Source organism: Lethenteron reissneri, chromosome 17 (genome assembly GCF_015708825.2).
Source record: "Lethenteron reissneri isolate LAM-NWPU_2019-01 chromosome 17, ASM1570882v1, whole genome shotgun sequence".
NCBI classification, from domain to species: domain Eukaryota; kingdom Metazoa; phylum Chordata; class Hyperoartia; order Petromyzontiformes; family Petromyzontidae; genus Lethenteron; species Lethenteron reissneri.
This window is the reverse complement of record NC_083795.1, coordinates 1,257,758-1,278,019: the sequence shown is the minus strand read 5'-3', so window position 1 is coordinate 1,278,019 and position 20,262 is coordinate 1,257,758. Positions and strand designations below refer to the sequence as shown.

The 20,262-nt window shown below is 49.9% G+C and overlaps 1 protein-coding gene across 1 annotated transcript in view; it reads left to right on the top strand.

Annotated features, from left to right (window-relative positions):
- LOC133343259 (dysferlin-like) overlaps positions 1–20,262 on the top strand; it is a 173,064-nt gene that overhangs the window by 24,133 nt on the left and 128,669 nt on the right. Inside the window, 18 exon segments of the mRNA XM_061552707.1 lie at positions 679–785; positions 2,068–2,260; positions 2,406–2,561; positions 2,771–2,899; positions 3,553–3,719; positions 4,292–4,406; positions 4,537–4,639; positions 5,144–5,286; positions 6,254–6,424; positions 6,778–6,868; positions 7,093–7,170; positions 15,041–15,222; positions 15,883–16,041; positions 17,970–17,999; positions 18,358–18,411; positions 18,413–18,445; positions 18,941–19,042; positions 19,476–19,637. Of these exon segments, the coding sequence (XP_061408691.1) occupies positions 679–785; positions 2,068–2,260; positions 2,406–2,561; positions 2,771–2,899; positions 3,553–3,719; positions 4,292–4,406; positions 4,537–4,639; positions 5,144–5,286; positions 6,254–6,424; positions 6,778–6,868; positions 7,093–7,170; positions 15,041–15,222; positions 15,883–16,041; positions 17,970–17,999; positions 18,358–18,411; positions 18,413–18,445; positions 18,941–19,042; positions 19,476–19,637 (2,175 nt within the window).

Here is a 20,262-nt window from a genome sequence, read left to right as displayed (position 1 = left end):
TTTAATGTGGACGTTTTATTACGTCCTTTTTGTTATATATATATAAAAAAATCTTTGCACTTAATTTGCCTGAAGCCAACTAATGACCTAAACACCAACTGAAGCTGTATTTTTTGTGAGTGGGTTTAAACTGTGGTTTTCATCTTCATAATCATATATTTATTCATCCAGGAATGCCTCAATGGGTCTAAAAACTCGTCTTCACGACAGACTTGCATTGGTTGTTTGACCAGATCTTTTTTCAATGGGGGGGTGGGGGTTGCAGGCTAAACAGAAGAGTTCATGAACCCTTTTGCTGTACTGCCTTTGTGCCGTCTTTATGCCTTGTGGTAATGTATTGTTGACTTTGAAACAATGGAAAAGATCGTTCGAACCGCCCCGCCTCTGCCCACCCAGCAGTATAAATGGAGAGGTCGCATGTGGTGAGCTGAAGTGTGGGTATGTCACCGTCTTCCAAGACGTCTGACCAGCGTGGAAGAGTAGACCAAAATACCCTCGAGAGGGGCTCTCTAGAACGCCCTCTAGCCGAGGCCCTTCCACCAGCAGTGACGCGAGTGACCAATTGCAGGGCTGCACCTTGACCTTGCATTAATTCCTGTAGCAACATTGACCCTTAAGTGGGCGTTGTGACCATTGACACCTGGCCCTCTGGCCCCTGTGCCCCTGACCGCTGAGCAGGAGGTGAACATCGGCCGGGTGCGGGCGACTCTGCAGGCGCGGGAGCCCGTGGAGGCGGTGGCGGTCAGCTGGCTGCACGCCATCGACACGCTCATCGAGGACTGCAGGTACGTCCAGCGGGCGGCGCCAGCGCAGGCGCTCATGGGCTCCCAGGGTCCCAGAAAGGGTCTGCTGCTGCGTGGGTCGAGCGGATGGGCGATTAGAATTGGCGTGCACAGCTCGGCAAAGCCACATTGTAATATTGTGGCCTACTGGCAGGCTATTGCCCATATACAGGTCGGTGCTGTGTACCCCTTGTACCGCACAGGGGCAGCTGCCACTGAGGTGCCCTTGGCTAGGCTGCAGCAGTGGCTATTAGTTGGTTGAAATGAGATGCAATGTAAGGTGCTTACAGTCGCTGAGACATTTAGGCAGCATATACATGCAATTGCAAATCCTTATCCTTAGATGAGATTCGTTGTTTTGATACATTTATTTTGGTTATGTGAGTAAATTAAATTCACATTGAGATTCGTTTTAAAATGCAGTCGAGTGATCAATGTAAACGTAAAAAAATGCAATGATACAGACACAATGAAGTGAGACAATGGCAGAGAGAAAGAGATATTGGCAGAGAGACACACAATGACACAGAGTTGATCATTATGGTCCGAGGATCACCCATCCACACTTATTTGAGCAGGAGGTCAACTGAAGGGCAACGTGATTAGGAACGGCATTCAGTTGGAAGGCAGTGCATTTTTATTGCAATAAAAATTCAGTACATTAATACATATATGTCATATAAATGGTATGTGGTTGCCAATTGAAATAAACGACTTGATAAATGTGCTGAAGTGAAACAGGTGCACCCTTACCGAGTGTTCTGTAGGCAACCTTGGCAGATTCAGCCCACCAGCTGGAGCAAAGAAGGTGGGCTGGAACTCAAAATCACATTTCAACTCCTACTTTTCCAGCGAGCCTTGTTGTGTGCGGCTGCTACGCTGTTTCTCACGGGTTACGAGTATTTTATTTTAAGAGCTATAATTCATTGCATTTATTTATAGGTTCCCCACAGAGCGCTAATGTGGTATTTTCTCCACTTAACACTCCTCTGGTATGATGCAAATAAAAACTTGAAATAACTCCACTTACTTCACTTAAAAGTATTATAATTTCGGCACATAACTGCTCATAATGCAGATAATGATACTATGGCTTTACTTACCACATTATCTATAGGATTGATCATAAATGCAACAGTTGATCTTTGTAACCATTTCAAAGCAGGATATCTTTTTTTGTTGAATCGTCAAATTCGTAAGCGCCGAACTGCAGCCCGTAAGGCCCTCGCGTCAATCCGGACCTGCGCATAACGTACGCGTTGTGTGCGCGCGTGTTGTGCCACAGCCAGGCCCTGCCGGAGATCACGGAGCGGCCCAACGTCACTCCGCTGGACCGTGAGGTGTGGCGCGCACGCTCCGCCACGCTCGCGCTCATCCTGCGCTCGGCTCAGCGCCTGCGAGAGGAGGCGACGCGCGTCGAGGAGACGCTGTCCGAGCTCGACGATTGGCTCGAGCGGATCACAGAGCTGACGCAGGAGGTGCGTGCGTGTGTGTGGTACTCATTGTGGGCACCCAACCCGGCCTTCATAGGTGCTCACTAACAGCACTTGCCCCAACAGTCTGTTAAGGCTATACGGGAGATATTTGTCTTTGTTTGTGTGTGTGTTTCTTTATGTCGTGCAGCCCCAGAACAGCATTCCGGATGTGGTGGTTTGGATGCTACGTGGAGACCGGCGGGTGGCGTTCGCACGCATCCCGGCCCACGAGGTGATGCACTCCTCACTGGGGCCCCACGCCTGCGGCAAGAACTGTGGCATCACTCAGACCATCGTTCTCAAGGTGAACCCGCATCATCAACACCTGTGCGCACCTAAACACACACACACGTACGTGCGCACCTTAACACACACACGTACGTGCGCGCAGACATTTCTACTCGAGGTGAAGGAACGCACGGCATGCTTGGCACGTGGCCCCATTGCGGTGATGTCAGCACGGCGCGATGGTGACTGGAGGTATGCCACGTGTGCGGTGTGTGGTGTGTGCAGTACCCCCAGGACACGCAAGGGTTCAAGATACCGGGCCAAGTGCGAATGCGCATCTGGCTCAGCCTCGCCGTCGACTCTAAGAGCTTCAACGAGACGAGCGAGGGCAAGCTGGCGGTGTTCGCCGAGACCGTGAGTGTGGCACACGGCAGCACACAGACGGTCGTCACCGCATCGCGTGCTTTCAGATGCGCTTCTGCGGTCATCTGGAACATTTGTTACTTCCGATATTAGGAAGCCACTGGAGCTTTCCACTTTTCAATCCAGATTGTTTAGTTTCTTGTCCTTCTCCCACACTTCAAATTAGCACGGTTGACTACGTACGGTGTGAAATAAGTTCAACATACGTACACCGCGCCACGGGGAGCCAGGCAGCATAGGTGACCCTCTTCGTGTCTCTCACGTCTGGTTAGACGGCATCAGCCCAGCCATCGATAACTGCAACAGACCCTGTACACCAAGTTGGTGTTCAGTTTATTGACACTATCGATAGTAATTTTCAGGAGAGACCGATATGGCCAAAGAAAACAACAGGGGTTGTTGTTATTGTTGTTGGTGGGCAGCAGTCGTGGTTAGTGCACTATCCTACGAACTCGATGATTCCTGCTCACGATCAATAACAGTGAATATTTGAACCGGTCTTGTGACTCCCCCTAGATCGACAAAGGTGGCCTGGCGTGGTGCTGGCCACCCATCTCGTCAAGTGCCAATACGGTTGTCCCAACAGCAGTCTCTGAAGTCTATACGGAGTACCGTTGTGCTTGCCCTTGCACGTGCTTCTGCAGTATGAGAACCAGACGCGGCTGGCGCTCGTGGGTGGCTGGGGCACCACGGGGCTCACGCGGCACAAGTTCTCTGACGTCACAGGGCACATCAAGCTGCCCATGCACAGCTTCCTGCCGCCGCTCGGCTGGCAGTGGGATGGAGACTGGTTTGTCAGCCCGGAGCGCAGGTCAGTGCCTGTGTGTGTGTGTGAGTAGGTCGAATCAGCCCCGAATGAGCACCTGGTGCGATGTGTAAACATCACCACTGGGAGACAAAGGCTGCCAGGCGCGGTGCTGGCCACCCACCTCCGCATGTGCCGTTCATAGGTGCTCGCTAACAGCACTTGACCCAACAGTCTGTTACAGGCTATACGGGGGATCTTTATCTTTGTTTGTATGTATGAGTGTGTGCTGGGTGCAGTGGTGCACTACTGCGTAGGTGTTTCATAGTCGCGCTGTATGGCTCTCCGATGCGTTTTCGGGTCGTGCTGCGTGTTGTTCTGCACGATGTCTGACGTTTTCCACATCATCAGTAACTGAGTTTCAGTTGCTGAAGAAGTGCCCAGCACGTGGTCCCGAAGGGTGCCACAAATTGCTCACGATTTGTGCCCTTGCCTGACGTGAACCTCCGCAAAGTCGGCTCGGCCTGGGGAGTCAACTTCCCAGGCAATGTGTTGACGTCCCTTCCACGTTCGTGTGTGTGGAGCAGTTGCTCGGTAGCAGGAATTCATGTGTTATCTGTGTTTCACAACTACGTCAGCCTCCTGCACGAGGCCGATGCGGGCCACATGGAGTTCACGGATGAAGTGTTTGAGAACAACCTCCGCCTCCCCGGGGGACAGTGGCGAGCGCTTTCTGACAACTACACGGACGTGGTGAGCGCACCCCCCGTCGTTATCAACCGTCTTAATTACCGCGGGGATAATGAATGCGAGAAAGCCTTCCATCGTCAGTCATCAACCCCTGCATGCAGCAAAGTGTGTGGGTCTGCTCATTGTGCAACAGAATGGAGAGAAGCTGCCACCGCTCGCGGACATCGAGTGTCCTGCCGGCTGGTTCTGGGAGGAGGCTTGGACGGTGGACACCAAACGTGCCGTTGACGAGAGTGGTAATTTCCCCGTACAAAGACAGACATTCCCCGTGTAGGGTTTTCAGGCCGTTGGGGCAAGCGTCGTTAGTGGGCACCCCTGAAGGCGCACGAGGGTGCGGTGCCGCAAGCACCGTGCCAGGCCGCCTTTATCTCCCTCGCGTTGGTGTTTAACGCATTGCACCAGGTGCTCGGTTAGGGCTAATTCACGGCTTGTGTAGGCCATGAACGGGAATGGAACACGGGTCACCGGGTTCGTAGCACAGTTGGCTAACTGCTGCGCCACCACTGCGTGCTCACTGCCTTTCTTTGTTCTCTGCACACAGACATGCCCTCATACACACTCACATGCAAACAATGGGTATGTATACGTTCAAATCACAAGTCGGTGATCAGCTCAGCCTAACATCTTTGCAGGATTGATACATATGGGAACATTTTGTGGGATTTCGCCAGTGGTTGCTCAACGCAGAGACTGGTTGGCAGATGCGACGGCTTCGAGATGAGCGTCGGTGACGCGTGCAGGCTGGGAGTACGGGGTGACCATCCCCCCGGACTCACGGCCCCGGGCCTGGGTGCCGGCGGAGAAGATGTACCACACCAACCGGAGACGCCGTTGGGCCAGGGCGCGCAGGAGGGACACCCGCAAGGCCGCCAAGCTGCCCAGGGTACCCGCTGCTTATAAACTAAACACAAAGACAAAGACCCACCCCCACCCCGGCATAATGGCCCATTAACAGACTGTTGGAGGGAGTGGTGGCGTCGTGGTACGAACCCAGCGGCCCAAGTTTGATTCCCGCTCGCGGCCAACACCAGCGACGATGATCTGAACCGGTCATGGGACTCCCCTAGGTCGACTCAGCCTTAAATGAGTACCTGGTGCGGTGTGTAAACATTACGACTGGGGAGACAAAGGCGGCCGGGCGTGGTGCTGGCCACCCACCCCCTCGTGTGCCCTGCCAGCCTTCATAGGTGCTACTCGCTAACAGTACTTGCCCCAAAATATACACACACAGGTAAATACCCACAGGCATAGTTTGGATGTGACTCCTGGCCACTTTACCCAGGCCTGTCTACCTCCGTAAAGGTCCTTAATGATCTTGAGCAGAGAGTCAGTGACCGCATAAGTACCATCCAAAGCCTTGGCCTCAATATAGAGATAACAACGTAGGCTTTGGGCAAGTAAATTGACTACAATTACAAACGTGCGGATGCAGAAATGCAAACCCAAATACACACGCACAAAGATTATCCTTTAATCCTGGACACAATATCAATGACGGTGCTTTAAGTGGGCAGCCATGAAGGCCAGAACTGACAATTCGACACGTATGTAAGTATGTTAAACTTCTTTCGCACCGTAAGTCGCCAACCGTGCTAATCGGAGGTGCGGCACGTGTGGAGACCATTGCAAACAGTCGCTATTGTGTCCCGACCTTTTTAATGTTCACACGCCTAAAAAGGCCTGCTTTGATGGTCTTGGTGGGTGTGGTTGGAAATCACTGCGGTCACTCTGAACGCCTAGTCCACTGTGTCACAGAGAACAACTTTTGCGTCGTGTGAAACCAACTGCCGCCTTCAACGCAGTTCTCGTTCTGAATTGACACAGACTTGTGCCCGTGTGCGTGCGAGCAGCTCAAGCCCGAGGAGCAGGGCGAGGGCTGGGAGTATGCGTCGCTCTTCGGCTGGCGCTACCACCTGGAGATACGCAAGACGGACACGTCGCGGCGCCGCCGCTGGAGGAGGCAGATGGAGCCGAGCGAGAGGCACGGGCCTAGCGCTGTCTTCCAGCTGGAGGGAGCATTGGTGTGTGCCTCGGGGTGTGTGCCTAGGGGTGTGTGCCTAGGGGTGTGTGCCTAGGGGTGTGCGGAGCGGAAGTAAAGTGGTTATTGCCCTCCGCTACGAACCTGGAGACCCGAGTTCGATTCCGCTCATGGCCACCCCCAGCGACGATTGTCTGAACTGGTCCTGGGCCTCCCCTAGGTCGACTGAGCATCAATTGAGTACCTGATGTGATGCGTAAACATCGCCACTGGGGAAACAGTTCTGTCCACCCACCCCCTCGTGTGCCGTGTCATCCTTCATAGTTGCTCGCTAACAGCACTTTCCCCAACAGCAATGTGAGGCTGTAAGGGGGATCTTTGTGTTGGTATATGCAGGTGGACAGCACGTGGGATGATGACGAAGGAAAGAAGGTCTCCAAGCCTGTGCTCGGAGTCAGCTCCCCCACCATTTCTTGCATCTTTGAGCGTGAGCATCGCGTTGTATATTACACAGTCACCATGCATCGTTCACATAACCTACACAAAAAAACACAGGTGTATGTGTTCATGCATTTCGGTATACACGTACATGTGTAATTCATTCAGCGAGAGCGCAGGGGTGAGTATGACGGTCAAGGCTGATGAACTGCCCCTGTGCATCAGGTGTGGTCGTCATTAATGCACGGCGCGTTTCTCTTGCTCCAATCACAGAGGGCTACCGGTACCACCTGCGATGCTACCTCTACCAGGCGCGTGAGCTCATTGCTCTGGACAAGGACAGCTTCTCAGGTTTGTGGCACTGGCCTCGACAAAAAACCGTGTGTGAGGTTTGCCATCAGATTGAGCCTGAACAAAAGCATAGCCTGAACAAGACCATAGCCTGAACAAGACCATAGCCTGAACAAGACCATAGCCTGAACAAAACCATAGCCTGAACAAGACCATAGCCTGAACAAGACCATAGCCTGAACAAAACCATAGCCTGAACAAGACCATAGCCTGAACAAGTCCATAGCCTGAACAAGACCATAGCCTGAACAAAACCATAGCCTGAACAAGACCATAGCCTGAACAAGACCATAGCCTGAACAAGACCATAGCCTGAACAAAACCATAGCCTGAACAAGACCATAGCTTGAACAAGACCATAGCCTGAACCCCCAACAGGCCCCCTAGTGTTCAATGAGATGTGTGTGCCTCTGCTGCAAAGAGGATATCAAAGACCCTAATAGAGGTATTTAGGTTAGATCACGTAAATATAAATGCCGTTTAACGTTTGGTCGCGAAAGCCTACGTGTTAAACTGATCAAAGACCCTGTGAAATCTCACAAGAATACACAATCGTGCGATATGTCAGTGTCTGAAAACTGCAATGTAGTATATGCAGTATAATGGTACTGATTGAGTGAATGTGTCTGAATGCTTAAAGAGGCATGGGTGGATGCTCACCTCCATTGATGGCCCTAGGCCAGTGGAGGAAACTCTACATTACTATGACAGGGGCCTGTCTATCCAAAAGACTGGATGACAATGATGCCTTTACACATTTCAGCTCTGCTTTAAAAAAAAAAAACAGAAATATTGCGTGTCAATGAATGGTCACTTGTTTATACAAAACTCACTGCATGAGCTGTTTTCAAGCAATACTCTTTCATCAGCTCAGTTTAGGATGACGTTCTATGATTCTACAATAAAAATCCACCCTGTTTGTGGAGCCTTCCTTTACCTGGCACTGATTAAATGTCGTCTTTTGACTCGTACAAAAAAATCCCACTGCCAACACGACAAGGTCTCCCGGAACAATTTTCGAGCTACGCGTCCGAGCGTTTCACGGTGGGGGACAACGCAGCTGCGGGCTCGAGTAGCCTCCTGTAGGGTCACTAGATGGCAGGCGCTCCACACCACCACTCCACCGGGGAACTCCTTCCAAGCGAGGCCATCTCGGCTGACCTTCGTGCCAGTGGCTGTCGGGAGCTTACACTCGCACCCACGTGTGCAGCTCTAAATGTGTTGACTATGTAGGAAAAGGAGTTTTTTTTTATCCGGTTACATTCCGTTTGTGCTCTTAATATCCAGGTACAAATAAGCAGAGGTGTGGACTCGAGTCATGTGACTTGGACTCGAGTCAGACTCGAGTCATGAATTTGATGACTTCAGACTCGACTTGGACTTGCATAACAATGACTTTGTCCCACCTCTGAGGTGTGGACTCGAGTCATGTGACTTGGACTCGAGTCAGACTCGAGTCATGAATTTGATGACTTCAGACTCGACTTGGACTTGCATAACAATGACTTTGTCCCACCTCTGAGGTGTGGACTCGAGTCATGTGACTTGGACTCGAGTCAGACTCGAGTCATGAATTTGATGACTTCAGACTCGACTTGGACTTGCATAACAATGACTTTGTCCCACCTCTGCAAATAAGACCATGTTATATCACAACCGACATAGGTTTCATTAGCCCTGACTTGGTCTTATCATCCCACATCGCCGCTTGGCGTTGTAGGCCTTTGGGCCAGTGCTCAGAAACTGTGAGATCATGATATTTTTTCTGCGGAGAAAAGTCAGTGATTATCTGTGTCCACAGGACTGGGGAAAATAAAATAAAGTTTGCAAGCCAAAATGTAGATGTCGTTATTTGGTGCTGTAATTGGTGAAGAGGCCTAGACCATTAACTTGTTACACATGAGAGTCTGGCTTAATCCTGGGCAGCTGGCTAGATTCAAACATAGACTCTCATTTGTACGTGCTCTAAATGAACGTACCTTGTAAACCCTGTGAAATAACTTGCGGAAAATCCCGAATTTGACAAAGGCAAAACGGTAAAATCAAAGTTGAAGCTCGCGTGCGTGTCTGCGTGTTTAAATGTCGGTGGAAGTGAAGTAACTACATTGGCAGTGGTCGGGGTTGGCCTGGGCCCACCAGGCCATCATATATTTTTCTTGTGAAGCATTCTCGCTGGCTGATTAAGGTTGAGATTTAAGTTTGGGCCAAGTTTGACATGGCCCAACTCCAAGACCAGCTTACCGGCCAAATGCCCGGTTGCTTGATGGCCCAATTCAAGCCGGGAGGTGGTGTACGAGTTTCGGCCGATAACGCCTCACTGCCGTTGTCATTAGCACTGCCTTATTAACAGAAAATATAAAGTGTGCTGACACTCGAGGCAGTGACCCTCCATCAGTGGCTTTTTAGAACGGTAATGTTTTTAATAAAACGCCACATCGGTTCGTGACCGGCCCAAACGCACCAAGTCTACAGGCTCGCGCCGACGTGATTGAAAACAGTGTTTTGCCCAGAGGAAGAGCTCAACGCAAGTCGTTAATGAGCGGGCTGGCCCGAGTGTTCCACAGGTTCTCGGTGACTGTGCGAGTGTTCTATGTCGCGCTGATTGGGGCTGGACCCCGAGCGTGTGCTAACTGTGGCCTTGCTTGCACCGACTGGAGGCGACTGGTGGATACCATCACAGACCCACTGTTGCCGGCATCCCCAAGCGATGCACACGGAATGGATGCACTAATTAATTTACCAGTTTATAATTTATGAGGTCATTAAGTATGAAGAAATTGCGATTTAGAATTCCGGATAACAATTACTCATCTGATGCGTATTGATGACTGTTACTGATCAGGTGCCTGACGTTAATTCTAACGATCTTCTGAAAGAACAGATGAACATTTTCCATATTTTTTTAATGTAGGACATCAGATTTGATGGCCGGAAGGTTGGCTAGTTTAACTCAAAGGGCAAGGAACAGCTAAATGTTCTAAGTTCACCTCCCTTGCAGTGTGTTCCTAATGATGATAGAAAGAAAGCAAAGCCTGCGAACAGCTACTCGTGATTAGATTTGATGTACAGCAGTATGAGAGACAGACAAAATGTATAGATATTGCGAAAGTCATAGACAAAAAGATAGGTAATACAAGTAAATGCAAATACAAACCCACAGAGTCAGATTCAGAGAGAACTTGAGATGCAGTATGGCCAGCGCACCGGGCAAAGGGACGTGTGCATAGCTCGGCATCGAGATAGGCACTTGAATAGCTGTGATGGTGCACACGTTGCATCTCGTGCTTTGGCGATGTGGTGTATACCACAGAGGTGCTGTACGTGAGACGCTCACGTGCAAGGGGTAGTGAGGTGCGAGTTTAGGGCAGTATGGAAAGTTGGTCGCTAAGCTGTTATTCGTGGAGTTTGCACTTTCCATATTTGGGTGGATTTAGTGATATCCCAGTTGCTGGAGCACTTAAACAACAAAACCCAACTATGCACGTAATAGGTGCTCGCTAACAGCGCTAACTAGTCTGCAAGGCTAAATGGGGGGGGGCTCTTTGTGTGTGTGCGCGTGTGAGAGCTCGCACCCCCCCCCCTCCGCCTGTGCACCCGTGATTGTCGTGCGAGCACCATCAGACCCCGAGCTGGTGCGAGGTGGTGGTGCGAGGTGGTGGTGCGCGGCACAAACTCCACGCCGGATTCCTTGGCTCGACCGAGCGTACGAACGCGGATCTGAATAGGCAGAGGTAGACAGTTTATGTCCCACCTCCCCCGCTCTACGTAATATGTGTGGGAGTGTGTGTGGGATTGTGTGGGAGTGTGTGTGAGTGTGTGTGGGAGTGTGTGTGGGAGTGTGTGTGGGAGTGTGTGTGGGATTGTGTGGGAGTGTGTGGGATTGTGTGTGGGAGTGTATGTGGGATGGGGAGTGTGTGGGAGTGTGTGTGAGTGTGTGGGAGTGTGTTTGGGATGGTGAGTGTGTGTGGGAGTGTGTGTGGGGGTGTGTGAGTGTGTGTGGGAGTGTGTGTGGGATGGTGTGTGTGAGTGTGTGTGTGAGTGTGTGTGGGAGTGTGTGTGGGTGTGTGTGAGTGTGTGTGGGAGTGTGTGTGGGAGTGTGTGGGAGTATGTGGGAGTATGTGTGGGAGGGTGTGTGAGAGTGTGTGGGAGTGTGTGTGAGTGTGTGTGGGAGTGTGTGTGTGAGTGTGTGTGAGTGTGTGTGGGATGGTGAGTGTGTGTGAGTGTGTGTGGGAGTGTGTGTGAGTGTATGTGGGAGTGTGTGCGAGTGTGTGTGGGAGTGTGTGGGAGTATGTGGGAGTATGTGTGGGAGGGTGTGTGAGAGTGTGTGGGAGTGTGTGTGAGTGTGTGTGGGAGTGTGGGATGGTGAGTGTGTGTGTGGGAGTGTGGGATGGTTAGTGTGTGTGTGGGAGTGTGTGTGGGATGGTGAATGTGTGTGAGTGTGTGTGGGATGGTGAGTGTGTGTGTGTGGGAGTGTGTGTGTGAGTGTGTGGGATAGTGAGTGAGTGTGTGTGTGAGTGTGTGTGTGTGGCGCCGTCCAGGGAGGTGGCGCTGGGGAGCGGGGACGTCGGCCCCGTGGTTTACAGTGAGAAAGGTTTCGAGGTCAATTGACTCTCGCGGTGTAAGCGGCCTGCCTGGCAGCGCGACGAGACATCATACGCCAGACTGTTATTTGTACGACCCCAATACCAATACCGGGTGCAGAGGCTACGCGGTGCTGAGCCGTGTGCGTGCGCGTCTGTGTGTCTCACAAAACAACAAAACAACTTAAAAGGGCACTGGGGAGTTTTAGATCCAAGGTTCTCACGTGGTTTTCAGAATTTGGAGACGGGCATAAATATCGGAGTGGGAGTGGAGTGCAGCTATTATTTGCCTGTGTCTGCATCTGCGCAACTACAGAGATTCGCTTTCACCTTGGAGACATTCGCAGACATGTCTGTAAGCGATGACCAATGCAGCTTAAGTGGTGAAGGGTTGGTTTGGCCAATAGCACACTTTTCTTGCTTACTAGCTTTTCCCACTATCGATGTTCACACACAATCAGTTACTGATTTTAGGCTGGGTTGGCCTAAGTGAGAATCAGGTTTGGTTCTAATACCAAAGGCTATTGGCAATCTCCTAGTCTAGCACACTACCCTCTCCTGGCCTACCAGGATCATAGGACTCTGCTGTAGCCACTCGGTATATGTGAGTATATATGTATATGTACATTTCTTGCTTACTAATGCTGTTTTAAGAAACATTTTGGCAGCTGGATTTCAGTGAGCGTACTGCAAGCTCATTTCGCACTTTGGGCAAGACAGTCACCAGATGATGATTATTCTGCAGAATATCAAAGTATGAATTATTTTAAAATGGACATTAAAGGCACGGTGCGGTCATTTGCAAGAGTCGGCTATTGTGTGTTTCGTCATTGCCTCATGGCTTATATCCCGCATGTGAGATCAGATGCAATTAGGTTGCTAAAATAACGTCTGTCCTCACATAGTTGTGGTCTTTCAAGTCTAATTTGCTAATGAGGTAATCACGAATTTCCATGGGTCCTCAGAATAAACGCTTAAAGGAATTGATTTCAGAATGATAATGTGCACTCTGCACACAAACTTAGCATATGTTCATTATCTATATGTAGATTTTCCAAAACAGTTTTTTTTTGATAATAAGAAAACATCAACAACACAACTTTGTTCTAAGGAACGTAGGGTTGTTTTAACACAATTATGACCATTTAGAAGGGATATTGCCCATGCAAATTGTTCACGTAGCTAAAAAGAGTAGGATTGAGATAACTTTTCAAACTTGTGTTTTCACTACATTTATAAATGTCCTCTACTTCACCTCTTTCTCTCTTACCCTCTCCTTGACCCCCCCCCCCCCTTGTACCCCCACCTACGATCCTCCCTTCTCGCCCTCCTCTGTCTCCGTCTCTCTGTGTCTCCCTCTCTCTGTGTGTCCCTCTCTTTATGCGCACCGGCCTAGGCGACAGCGTGCTCGCGTACTCACGCGCGGCCTCCCCTCCATCGCCAGTCAGATTTGCGACACTTGCTGCCATTTAGCGCCACAAATCCCCGGCTAGCGGACAGCTTTACGGAGCCAGTGGACGCATTTCTGCTGTGGCCCCCACCCATTTCTCCTTCAACACCCTTTGAGACTCCCTCCCTCCCTCCCACCGACCACCCCCCTCCCCATGCCCCCCCCCCCTTCCCTCCTGGGCTCACCTCCACCCCCTCTAACTGCAACCCCTCCCAGACAGATTTAGGGCCGATCCCAGCCTTGCCTCCTGTAAAACGCACAGTGGATGCCATTCATGGTTCAGGGCCCCAGGCAGGTGGAGGTCTGGCAGAAGGCACATCCTGCACACATTGTATATTGACAGGGAACTAGCAAACAAATGTTTATTTGGAATGGATGTTTATTTTTCTAAACACAGTCTTGAATGTTGTGGCTAACTTACTTCTTCACGTTGCTCTCAAAAATTACGTCGTGAGGTGAATAAATGTCCTTTGGAATATCCTCAGTCATGGAATGAACCCAAAGGAAACGATATCTCGTGTCACTTTTAAAACGCCTCATCTTAATATAATAATGCAAATTTATAACGTGCATTCTATCATAGGATCCCAATGCGCAAGAAACCACATTTGGCACTCCATCATCTGCAGAGTTGTGTGCCACATTCCGTTAATCCAATGTTTCTAAACTTCTGTACTCTGACCTGGGTCAGTCTGGATTGTATGAAAAGTGAATTTATTTCATGGGTTTTGAGCAGTCATAAGTGGCCAGGCTGGAGGTCATTACTTAGCCCACTCCCCTTGCGATCATGGTTTACTCACAGATTACCGCCCATATTTAAATTCATCTTCTTAGCTCGTTTACATGGGCACATAAACTATCCCATTATTGATAGAGGTTTATATGAGAGTAACAAAATGAACATAGAAAAATACTTGGTAGAAAAACAAGGCATATTACTTTGCAACAACCTTCAAATAGCATTCACAAATAAATATTTGGCATACCGACACGGTTTAAAATTATCCTTGGGAACGGTGGACAGTCAGTGCAACAGAACTCATCCCAAAGAGAATTGCACTGTTGTGGCTCAACAAAGGCAAAGCGTTGATTCCCCTGCGAGATGAAATTACGCGGGCATCTGATAAATCTACATCCTTTGAACGCAGGGGCTTTAGCAGCCACATGCTCCCTCGGAAAAGCCGCGCAGATCTGAAACAAACTCGCGGCGCCTGCGAAGCCAAATTGCCCCTCCCCGGCGCTCACCCTTCTCCACGAGCAGATTTGTGGCGCTCTTCAGATATACGAGGATGTGCGTGCATGCCGCACATTTGGCGGTCGGGTGCACACTCAATCGGAGGACGGTGGCACAGGGAATGCCAGCGTACGGTGCATGGGGAGGGTGGCTGGTGTTGTGTGGGGGGAGGAACCCGTTTTATAAATCAGTCTGAGCCCCCTTTGCCCATAATCAATGGCCCAATTACCACAACCCACAAATTATTTTCTGCACGGCATTAACAAAGTGCAATGTCAGCTGCTACTTGATTGATATTATAATTAAAAGATCCTGACATTTCTTTTTGCAAAAAGCCAGTTATGTAACACTTTCAAATGCTCATATTGAGCGCACTACAGTTGAAGCACCGTTAAGGAATCTGTGTTTGTGCTCAAATTCAGAAGGCCGCCAGAAACAATACGAGAAAAAATGTGAAATATGATTACAAAGCTATGGAAAAATGATGTTGTGATAATTGTGATATCGTGAAAATGACATCGTATCGAGGAGTGAGAAGTCATTTCGCAGCACATGTTTGCAAAAGTCCGAAGGGTGAGAGATCTCCGTGTCTTTGCGTGAGCGCAGACCCGTACGCCGTGGCGTCGTTTCTGCATCAGTCTCAGAAGTCGGCCACGGTGCGTGGCTCCCTCAACCCGACGTGGGACCAGACGCTGGTCTTCCAGGAGGTGGAGATCTACGGGGACCCCAATGTCACGGCCATCAACCCTCCCCACATCATCATCGAGATATTCGATCAGGACTCCTACGTGAGGCTCTCTCGCGCACAGAGACAAATGCGCACACAAACACCACGGGCGCAAGTTGTTGCGTACACTCAAGGGACGGAAGCAATAAATTGACACATCCACATCAGTGGCAGGTGGCGTCTGAACTTGCCCTCTGCCTGCTCTGAGTCGACTGAGCCTTAAGCATCAACCTGATGAGGAGTGTAAACATCAGCAATGCGAGAGACAAAGGGGAAACGTCGTGAGAATTGTTTTATTATGTTTTATTTTTATTATTTTATTACTTCCCTTCTACGTGACTTTACCGAAAGAACCAAGAAGACAAAGGGGGTCAGTGGGTGGCGCTGGCCACAAACCTCTGCATGTGGCCTTCTGGATTAAATAGGTGCTCGCTTATAGCACTTACCACTTTGGTCTAGAGCACGGCTCGGCAATAAGAATTCGGTATAAATAAGAGCAGCAACACACGTGAATAACGTCACGAAGCAGCAGTCCTTAACGAGCCGCATGCTGCTCCGGAGCCGCGGGTTGCCAACCCCTGGTCTAGAGGCTCAATGGAGAATGACTGTGTGCGTGTGTGCACGTGTATCATCGTAGGTGCTCGCTAACAGCTTTTGCCCCAAAAGTACGTTGAGGCTACGAGGGGGCATTCGTCGTCCTCTTTGTGCGTCATCGTTGCAGGGAGCTGACGAGTTCATGGGCCGCTGTACGGTCGCTCCCGCCGTGGCGCCCTCTCCCAGCGACCGCGTGGCTCCGCATCTCGCCTGGGTCCCTGTCATGCGGAGCGGCCGCGAGAGCGGAGAGCTGCTGGTGGCCTGTGAGCTCGTTCGCTACGACAAGGCGAGTGGTTTTTTACCCTTTTATCTGGCAACAAAACTGACACTTTTTTTTTTACAAGGAGTCATGTTTGCATAGACCACAATACCTGCAGTCATAATGCAAACAAAAAACATAGCTCTGATAATGTATGCACTGTCCTTGAAGTTGATTGGTCCACACCCGAGACAGCTTTCCTTAGAGCCTAGTCTCACATGGTGTTGGACCAGATGACGCCAAAAGGCGCACAACTCAAAGACAATGCACCATCAGAATATGAGAGCTCGGGGTAAGCATTTACACCATTGGAACCTCATTTGCCAAAAGTCTGTCCCTGCCCACATGAGCATGAGGCAGTACTCACCTCTTTTGGCTGCTCTGAGCAATGGGTGGACATTCCACATTGTTGCTGCAGGGACCAGTCTTTTCTTGAAGATACAACCTCTATTTACTTCAAACCAATTCTGGCATTTTCCATCAATGATGGGAAACTCATTAAATGTAAAAGTGCACGCAGGCTTGAAACAAGAGTAATGACACACATAGAAGGTACAAATAATACGTCCACCATTTTAACTCTTTTTGAAATGGTGGTGTGGAACTAGGTTGTGTGCGTTATACAAGCAGTGTGCTCATGTCACGTGATGTGCCGTGCATAACTCTTTGCTTGCTTTATTACTCTCTGGTGACTTCCAAACAGTGATACTCAAGTTGTTAACTTGACGTTGGGCTTAGTTAGACCCCTGCCTGGGATGTTAACTCATTCTTATCCAATTGTGAATGGGGCTTTTTTACCCCAAAGCATCATGTCTTCAATGTTTAAACAAGCAATGGGGTGGCACTGGTCTCAGTTGGCAGCCCAGAGATACTGGTGGAAATTCCACATACCCAGGGCAGCGGTTAGTCTATCCATAATTCTACCACTGTTGAATACATAAAGGAACGAGCATGAAGTTCAATATATGAACAGATGCAAAGACAATTCAAGCAAAAATAGAGCAAAAGGACCATGGGTAATGGGTTACCAACCATAATCCTTTACCTGTGTAGTGAGTGACTTCCGCGACAGGTCGAGTAGAAGTCTTATTAAATAAGAGCACATGGGGCGATATACTTCATAACGCGGCTACACCTAGGCGATCCTAACACGCAGCCCATCCCCGTCATACGCTACGCTAGCTGTTCGACTAGCGTAGCGGCGGCGACGGAGATGGTCTTGCAGAAGAACAGCCACGTGGTCGAAGACGAAGAGATGACTACGAGCAGCGACGCAGCCAGGACCCAGGACCCGCAGAACACCCCCGACCGTCTGGCTCGGTCCCCCTTAGATCTTCCCGGCGCGGCCAAGCTCCTCCTCTGGCCACGCCCCCGTTCCAGAACCTTCGGCTGGTTCCCAGAGCTTCTCGACTGACTCCGCCCTTCACCTTTACCCCAGATACGCCCCCCCCCCCTTATAATAAGGCATTATGTAATGCAGCCATAACCGTAATTACCCCTACAGGCCGGCAGGTGTCACCCTGTCATTACACCTGCATCGCTGGATTGGCTGCAACCCGATTCCAGTCAGGTGACTGTGGGCGGCCAATCACACAGCACCTGAGACGTAATTTAATTTCTGTCAATGTGGATCAAAAGCACAAAATCGATGGATGAAAAGATACAGCAGCAGCGGCAGCAGCTTCGAAACACAGGCGTTTGAGCTATGTCTGGAGTTTTTAACTTTATATCCAGACACTTTTGTGCTTTAGCTGTGATCTTCATTTTTATGCTGGTGGTTTGGTTTGATTGTCCACATGGTTTGAGGCATCACCTCTGGCATTGATGCTCAACAGTAGTGTACACAAATATATAAACAAGTGGTGATAAACATCGTTTATGGTGATGTATTCATATTGTCCACTTTGCACTTTCCCTGGTGGCGCTGCCTGGTGTGATGCTGTATTCCGACTCAGGCCTTCTCCTGTGGATTTCAAGGCCTTGAGGTTTGTGTTTCACTCAAGATCAGACAACAAAGTAGGTCAGCTGAGGGGGGGGCATGACATAAGGATAGCCAGTTGCTGCAAAACTGTCTCAGCATATGATATTCAAAGATTAGGTTTGGTGTAAAGTGTCTTCGCTAAAGCTTCACGATAAATTCTGGTATGTACGTTGATCTTCGTTCGCGCCGTACGTAGCCAACCGTGCTAATCGGAGGTGCAGGAAAACAAAAACAAAGCACAATAGCATGCCCAGTGGTCAAGGGCTTGATATATATATAGATGCATCTCTTCACGTGCCATCTCATCACTTGGCATCGGCCTTCTGTGCCCCCTTCTCACGGCTGGAGTGTGTGCGTTGCAGCGGACCGGTGCCATGTTCTCGGTGCTGTCCGACCCGTCGGGCTATGAAGCGGACTGCATTGTGCACACTGCGCATCAACCAAGAAGCGGTAATCTGCGTGTAACTCGACGTCAAGCCGTCTGTCTGGGGGATTTTGAGAGAGATGTTTGCCGTAGTAACAATAATGATAATGATAATTTGTTTTTGAGAGAGCGCCCTTCACGCCGGGGCATCTCGGAGCGCTTTACACGTGACGAGCAAATTGCATCTCAACATGTTTTTTGAAAGGGCACTCCCAATGGCAGCTGACCCTGTGCGGCACTCGATGATATTGATAAGCGTAATCGCAATTAAGTAATTTGTGGTGTATTTTGTAAAACATTCTCATTAGCTTAAGTTTAGAGCACTATCTGGTAGTTGTAATGAAACAGAACCATGAAGGGGTTTATATGAAAGCTCATAGAAAATCAATGTTGGGTAATTCTCCACTGTGTATAATCTGGACAATGCGCACAATTTGTGCAGTCTGTGCAATTCATGCAATCTGTGCGATCTGTGCAATCTGTGCGATCCCTTCCCATATGCCCTCCTTTTCCCCCCCAAGCCGGAGGAGTCGGAGCTGGAGTACCCTCCGCCACTGCCGGGGACCAACCTCTACATGGTGCCACCCGGCATCAAGCCAGCCCTGCAGCGCACGGCCATCGAGGTGACACCGCCACGGCACAGACCTGGAACCGGTCTCCATGCAGCTCTTAAACGTGCTGAGCCTGGACTGGTCTCACACTCCCCGAGTCTCATCAAAAGCTACACGTGGCCTCTTTAAATGAATGCTGCTGCAGTGCCTGGCATAGACAGGATTCATCGACAAATACCATGGGGACATTGCGCACAGCGCAGCGAAATTGTAGACGTGTTTTCTCTCTCGTTGGTTTGTAGATCATAAAATAATACGTTATTAAGCAAACGTCCGTTTCACCACTCAAAAATGTACTAATAGCAGATCTGTCAATAACCCAAACGGCCTTCTGCCGCAATGTTTCCGGCAGCATTTGTTTAAGGAGGCAAACCTGTGGGACAGTTTCGATTGTCTGAGTCTCATAGGCTTTGTGCTGCCCCTTCCTTCCACGCGTCGTGGCCAGATCCTGGCGTGGGGGGTGCGTAGCGTGAAGAGCTACCAGCTGTCGTCGGTGTCGTGCCCCAGCCTCCTGGTGGAGTGCGGGGACCAGGTGGTGCAGTCGACCGCCATCCGCAACGCCAAGAAGAACCCCAACTTCGACCAGCCCGTGCTCTTCATGGATGTGGTGCGTGCTAAGACCTGGCAGAGTAGCTCTCCCTTTCGTGTTTGATATGAGTCTGAGTAGCAACGATATATCGATGTCTGGGTTGTGAGTCCAGCTGGTGGTTTCAGAGGATGACGAGTGTGTACCCCTCGTGCCCTCGGAGATCGCTCCAAGTGGACATGACTTTTCATGTTAGTTTGTTTATTTAGCACGTGCGTTTGCGCCAAGCCATTAGTTCACACTGATACCCAGACTCACACAAAGATCCAGAGACTCACACGGAGACCCAGACTCGCACAGATATCCAGACGCACACAGAGACCCTGAGACTCACATAAAGTCTCAGACTCACACAGAGTCCCAGAGACTCACACAGAGACTCAGAGACTCAAGTAAAGTCTTATTCATACAGAGACCCAGAGACTCACAGAGTCCCGTAGGTTGAACATGAATGATGTTTTCCCTTCGTGTTATATTTGTGTTGTACATTGCAGTATCTACTGTTGGAAACCTTCGTATATGTCAGTTGTCTTCATTATTCCTTGAGGTTTCAAGACACCATATAGTAAAGAGCAGTGGCCACCTGTAAGTCACTCAGGATATTTGGGCATTTCTTAGCTCTGGACGTGGCCTATTAACTGACACA